At 39.1% G+C, this 7500-nt stretch overlaps 1 protein-coding gene across 1 annotated transcript in view; it reads left to right on the forward strand.

Moving 5' to 3' along the window:
- Positions 1 to 7500, forward strand: part of LOC123498850 (mannose-6-phosphate isomerase-like) — a 114322-nt gene that overhangs the window by 77141 nt on the left and 29681 nt on the right. Inside the window, exon 2 of the mRNA XM_045246327.1 lies at positions 2136 to 2250. Coding sequence (XP_045102262.1) covers positions 2136 to 2250 — 115 coding nt within the window. The remainder of the gene's footprint in view (positions 1 to 2135; positions 2251 to 7500) is intronic.

Genomic DNA, 7500 nt, shown 5'->3' on the forward strand with positions numbered 1-7500 from the left:
ATGTAGTGTCACTTTCATCGTAAATTCAGTAAGGTGCTTCTCGTTTTCATTTTTTTTTTCTTTCTTTTTATTTATTCATATATTTTTTTGTCTTTAGTTTCTCAGTCTTCGTCTTCTTGTCCTCATTTTTCTCCATTTCTCTCAATCTTAGTCCTCTTCTTACCTTCATTTCCTTTCTATTTCTCTCAGTATTAGTCCTCTTTTCTCCATTATCTCTCTATTTCTCTCAGTCTTAGTCCTCTTGTCTCCTTCATTTTTCAAGTTACGGTAGGAGAGTTTCACTAGTTAAGTGGATGGACGTGTATGTATGTATGTATGTGTGTGTGTGTATGATATGAAATTTAATAGTCTTTCCTTTACGTTTTTCTGACTTAAATAGTGAAGTTGCAATTCTGTGAAGGAGGATCGAGTTACGTGTCTCAGAGGTTTGAATGCCAAGGTTTTATTTAGATTTGAATTCCTTATCTGGAGGCTTCTGTGCTATACTGAACTTATCGCGCAGCAGTTACTTGGATAATTACGTTAGACGGTGTAATGCTGAATCTATGAAAGAGATTTTAACAATGTTTTTTTTTCTGAATAGTACTTTTTTTTACGTTTCTTTCCGTATGTCTTATAATTTTCCAAGAACCCACCCACATTTAACTAGAAGAGTGCCAGTAGAACATACACTTTCTTCCTACTCTTACTCCTCTTCCTTCACTTTCTCCTCCCAGCGGCCTCCTATCCTGCAACCTTTCCTTTCTCTAAACCGGAGGAAAATAGAAACACAGAAAGTGAGCGCGGTGTCTTGCTCTACTGGTGACCATGACTGCACTAAGCTTCGGTACAGTTAGGCTTTATAAGGGACAGATACGGAAGGAGCAAGAAAATCAGTCATATGCTGTTTATTTCAGCGGTGGGAGCAAGTTTTTATTCATGCCAGGCGGGACAATCGTTTTAGGTGATGTACAGTAAGCAAAGCAAGGATGTGGTGTGTGTGTGTGTGTGTGTGTGTGTGTGTGTGTGTGTGTGTGTGTGTGTGTGTGTGTGTAGTATCTTTTTTTTTTCCTTCTCTCCGTTTTCCTTTTTCTTTCTTTTTTTTCTATTTTTGAGATTTATACTTACACTCACACGTAAGTTGAATTTATGTATCTCTCTCTCTCTCTCTCTCTCTCTCTCTCTCTCTCTCTCTCTCTCTCTCTCTCTCTCTGTGTGTGTGTGTGTGTGTGTGTGTGTGTGTGTGTGTGTGTGTGTGTGTGTGTGAGTGTGTGTTATTTTCAAGCAGTGTTTTGATACATCATATTGTGAAACAGTGGAACTTCCTGCCTGCTTTTGTATTTCCTCCATCCAGTGACTCCAACTTTTTTTTTTTTTTCACAAGTGGAAGATTTGAAGACATTTATCCTTCAGTATTGGATGATCGTGTCTCTTCTTGATGGGGAGTGACGCCTCAGTGGGCATTTTTTTTCCGTACATTTTTTCTCGTCCTTGGCCGGTACCTCTCTTATATATAACTAGAAAATTAGTGTTGTTTTATTAAATGTATGTATCCTTTCTTTATTTACATGTTCATTTCTTCGTTTATTTATTTTATTTATCCATGTATTTATTTATTTTTTTTTTTTTATCTAAGAAGAGATCGTCCAAGGGCAACAAAACACACAAAAAAGATGCCATTGAGGTTGCTAGTCAGACAGAGCGAAGGGAAGTACAAAATTAAAGTTAAATAGAGCCACGTATGTTTGCCTTTAAAGTTTGCTCCATCTCTTCTCAATTTGATTTTTCCCCTTTCTCATCGATCTGTCCATTGTGTCCTAATTCACTTCCTTCATCCATTCTTCTTTTCTTTATTTTTTTTCCATTTCTCCATCTTTACATTTCTCCCTTTCTTCTTACCTTCATTCGTTTCTTCTTCTTTCGCTCTTTCACTCACTCACTCACTCACTCCTCACTCATGCACAAACTCAAAACCTAAGAGCAGAGAGAGGAAAAGAGAGAGAGAGAGAGAGAGAGAGAGAGAGAGAGAGAGAGCGAAAACGTAAATAAGCTATAAACTTCCCGTACAGATTTTCAAGGCTATTAGGACATCACATTTCCCGCCACCCCGCCGCCACTCCCTCTGCGTCCTGTCATACCTGTCCTTTACTTCACAGGTGTTGGGGAGCCCTCAGGCGGCGCGGAGGAGGAGGAGCACTGCCATTGGTCACCGGGAGCTGGATGGAAGGCGCCCCAGCCAATAACAGTACGAGTACCATGTTGGGCCTTTAGGTAAGACTCAATGTGATATACGTAAGAGAGAGAGAGAGAGAGAGAGAGAGAGAGAGAGAGAGAGAGAGAGAGAGAGAGAGAGAGAGAGAGAGAGAGTGCGGGGGAAGGGGGAGACTGACTTTTATGTAAACATTTTTTTTTTCCTCTCTCTCTCTCTCTCTCTCTCTCTCTCTCTCTCTCTCTCTCATGGAATTCTTGCTTATCTTAACCAATTTATATCCAGAAAACTATTTTTTTCTTTTTTTTATATTGTATAACTTGACGCGCGCGCTTGCACGCACACACACACACACACACACACACACACACACACACACACACACACACACACACACACACACACACACACACACACACACACACACACACACACACACATAGCGGTATCAGGAAGTGATTATGCCGTGAACAATGTTTCTCTACTGCGTCTTTGTTTACAATCTCTCTCTCTCTCTCTCTCTCTCTCTCTCTCTCTCTCTCTCTCTCTCTCTCTCTCTCTCAACCCCATTCGATACACCCATTCCTCTTCCCCTTTCCCCTCCATCCCATAAGCCCATCACCCCTTCTGTTCCCGTCTCGTCTAATGTATGAGAGGAAGAAAGGGAAGGGGAAGGCATCTGTAACCATTAGTCGAGTCATTCTTCTGGTTTTATATAACCTATTGTTTATTGTTGTTGTTATTGGTGGTGGTGGTGGTGGTGGTGGTGGTGGCTCTGATTCTTCCTTTTATTGTTGAAGAAAAATAATTGCCTACAGCTGTCTGTCTTTTTTGTCTTCTGTCTGTTTGCCTATTTGTGTTTATGTCTATCTATCTTTCTCCTTATATGTCTACATCTAACTACCTTTTTGTCAGTTTGTTCATCTATATCTATATATCTATCTACCTATCTGTCAGTCTGTATCTATCTATCTATCTATCTATCTATCTATTTATTTATCTATCTATCTATCTATCTATCTATCTATCTATCTATCTATCTATACCTAACTATTTCCCAACCTGCCTATCTATGTATATTTCTATTGCTCTCCTGAACCTTCCCTTCTGCAGGAGTAGGCGGCGCATCCTCACCTTGCCTAAGCGTCCGAGGTCAGCATTAGGTCAGTGAAGGTCGTTGGAAGGTAGACACTGCGGTATTTCTATGGTCGCTGTGCCTGCCAAGAATTCAGAGCGCGTGGTGTCGTGCTATTACTAGTTTACTACCAGCGTGGGGCCAACAGGTGCTCTGGTTATAGATCAGTAATCAGAAACGCTTTCCTCTCACCATCACTATTTTTAAAGGCAACGGAATTTTTAAGTCAGGTTCCCAAGGGTTTTTCTCCTGTTGATAACCTAGAGATCGTGGTAATACGTCACTAGAACCGTAAAAATCTTCGAAAACGCGTGCCACTTCAACTAGGACCTGTGGAGGTGTGGAGGTGCAGAGAGAGAGAGAGAGAGAGAGAGAGAGAGAGAGAGAGAAGTGTTTCAGTGTCCATGTAGTACTGTATCTCTGAGTTGACGGGGAGGGAGGGGCAGAGGACACTGGCTCGGGTTTCTCTTCAAGGCGTCAAGCAGTCCGGAGTGGAGAGTGTTGCTGCGAGATTGACAGACTCTTGTTTCTTTTAATAGTAGGGGAAATGGATTTGAATAAGTGCCCTAGAAATGGATTTAAAAATCATTTCATGTTAGAGACAGGCATCCAGTGGATATTGGTAGAACATGGGGTGGTGCATTAGGATATGGTGGATGCCACCTCTGATATTCTCAAAAAGGGTGTTTTTTGACCCATTATATGCCAAAGTGGAATTTTTCAATACGTGAATTTTGGAGGTGTAGTTTTCATTAAACTTCTTTGTATTTACCTTTCCAACTTTACTACACGTTGTTATACATCATTTTGTAGCCTAGACAATAGGCTATCAGATGATAATCCCTTTTTGAAAACGACCTACATGGTATGTACACAAGGGGGTCAAAGGTCAAGTACCATCAAATTACGTGATTTTCGCACCTTTTCAAGATAATTAGCAAAATGACCTAATTAACTGTTTGATTCACTCCTATTCCAATATGTTTTGAATCTATAGAATCTAGGAAGTTTTTGAAAATGGTAGATGTGTGACATATTCATCAAGAGTGTAGCTGTAAGGAGTCAAATTAGACCCATTTTCTTGAAATTTTCAAAAATCGAGAAAACTTCACATATGAATCAAACTATACTTTCAAAGCATTTTACTTCGTATTGTCCATGATATATCCACTGTATTGTAAATTATTAGGCTTCTAGGCAATGCGTAATGCATCTACTGATAATCTATGGCCTTGTTTGGCAGAACTGCAATTAATAGTGCAATGTACAATGGTTTCTCTATTCTTTAATTTCAGGATGGGTATATAGCCAAGATATATCCTTCCATGATGAGAAACACTGCCTAAATGTTTGAAGGAGCCACCAAAATTGTAAATGTGTAGGTAAATATGTGCTTAAGTGATAATCTGATATTGTATGAAAGCCATAGTTAAAGTGAGTGATCTTTCCGGAACATGTGTTGATCTACACATACATACATACACATGAACTTGCTAGGTCAATATGTTGGTTATGTTTATGAATGTAGTTGATAATAATTCTACAGGATGATCTAAACTAAATGTACTTATAGCTATAAGCCATACTACTGGATACTCTTGTAATTGATACCTGTCTGTGGCTATCCAGCTGATTCTCTTTCGTGCATTAGGAATGTCCATTAGTAATCTATATGCATATACTGTAATTTGAAAAACATATTAAACCTACTGCCCCCCTACTGTCCTAACTAAAACCCACTTAGAACGCCTTAAGAGAAGGTCTGCAACTTCATCAGTGTCAGATAACACCAATGAGACCCATGTTACCACAACACGCAACAGTGTGAGTTCCATGCAGTGGGAGAAATGCATTTTCTGCCAACTAGAAACAGGAGATGCCTTGCATCAAGTTCACACTTTGGAGGCGTCGAGTAATGTTGAATGCTAAGAACACTAGCCCGGTCCTCTGTTATCGCGTAGCTGGCGTTGCTGATCTTGTAGCTGCAGAAGCCAAATATCATTTGAAGTGCTATGTAACCTTTTTTAGAAAAGCTGAGAAGCAAAATGCAGGACATGAAATGGACTTTGAAGATTCATTCCAACAAGCTTGTTTCCAGAAGTGTATGGCAGAACTAGCCTCTGAATTTAGAAATGGCAATATTTTTTCCATCCGTAGTGTTTGGAATCGGTACTGTGAACTGTTGTCTTCAAATGAAAACTGTAAAATGACTGAAATAGATTCTAACATTCTTAGGTCTTTTAGAACAAGGGTAAAGGCTCATTTTGGTGAGCGTATTGATATTGTGGAGAATGGAAGAAAGAGAGATTCATTGCTACTACTTCCAAACTTGCCAAAGCATGTGTATGTGAAAAATCTTGTTGACAATGCCAAAGCTAATGAAACCGAACAAGTAGAGAAGGACGTTAAGAGTGTATTTCTGAGTGATGATGAAACCAATCTTGGAAGGTCATTGTATCACTTGGTTAGTCTTATTCGTGCAGATATTCATGAAGTTGTTGGTGATGAAGATTATGATGTGATTGATAGTGAACATGCTATGAATTTGATTCCACAATCATTGTTTCTATTGGTCAGTATGTTGTTAGGGGAAAATAGTCAACCAAATCATCATGATAAAATTATTAGTATTGCACAAGATATCATACACGTTGCATCCAAGGGCCGTGTCCATACACCAAAACATCTAGGTATTGGACTGGCAGTTCACCATGCTATAAGAAGCAAAAGCCTGGTGAACCTTCTTCATGCCTCTGGTAATAGCATCAGCTATGACCTTGTCCAAAGAGTGGAAACCTCCATTGCTAACAATGAATTGGAGCGATTCAAAGCCAATGATAACGTTGTTGTTCCTAGAAGCTTGACACCCGGTAGATTTTTACAATTTGCTGGAGACAACATCAACATTCTGGAAGAAACACTTGATGGAAAGGGGCAGTTTAATGCTACTCAGATTGTTGCATTCCAGGATGCTGATGCTAATACAGAGGGAATCACGTCCACGGATTCGAGCATGACCAAGTCTGCAATTGGGAAAGACCACTCAATTAAAGGTTCAGTTCCCTCTGAATTCCATGAAACGCTTGATAGCGGTTACTCAAAGAAAAGGCGTCCAAGTCCAATCATTCCCTTAGTGGAACATAGCTGGTTCAAATCTGATGTGACAGATGATGAAGTTCTTCAAGCTAGGTGTCAAGATCTGTCATGGATTCTTAGTAGACTGACAAGTAGTCGTATGGATGATGGCCAGGTTGTTCCAGCCTGGACTGAGTAGCTCTCTTTCTTTTGACACTAGCAGCTGGCTCCATTTTCTGGAATAAAGTGCATTTCAACCACCATTTAGTTAGGACAGTAGGGGGGCAGTAGGTTTAATATGTTTTTCAAATTACAGTATATGCATATAGATTACTAATGGACATTCCTAATGCACGAAAGAGAATCAGCTGGATAGCCACAGACAGGTATCAATTACAAGAGTATCCAGTAGTATGGCTTATAGCTATAAGTACATTTAGTTTAGATCATCCTGTAGAATTATTATCAACTACATTCATAAACATAACCAACATATTGACCTAGCAAGTTCATGTGTATGTATGTATGTGTAGATCAACACATGTTCCGGAAAGATCACTCACTTTAACTATGGCTTTCATACAATATCAGATTATCACTTAAGCACATATTTACCTACACATTTACAATTTTGGTGGCTCCTTCAAACATTTAGGCAGTGTTTCTCATCATGGAAGGATATATCTTGGCTATATACCCATCCTGAAATTAAAGAATAGAGAAACCATTGTACATTGCACTATTAATTGCAGTTCTGCCAAACAAGGCCATAGATTATCAGTAGATGCATTACGCATTGCCTAGAAGCCTAATAATTTACAATACAGTGGATATATCATGGACAATATGGAGTAAAATGCTTTGAAAGTATAGTTTGATTCATATGTGAAGTTTTCTCGATTTTTGAAAATTTCAAGAAAATGGGTCTAATTTGACTCCTTACAGCTACACTCTTGATGAATATGTCACACATCTACCATTTTCAAAAACTTCCCTAGATTCTATAGATTCAAAAACATATTGGAATAGGAGTGAATCAAACAGTTAATTAGGTCATTTTGCTAATTATCTTGAAAAGGTGCGAAAATCACGTAATTTGATG

This window comes from Portunus trituberculatus, chromosome 48 (assembly GCF_017591435.1).
Source record: "Portunus trituberculatus isolate SZX2019 chromosome 48, ASM1759143v1, whole genome shotgun sequence".
NCBI lineage: Eukaryota > Metazoa > Arthropoda > Malacostraca > Decapoda > Portunidae > Portunus > Portunus trituberculatus.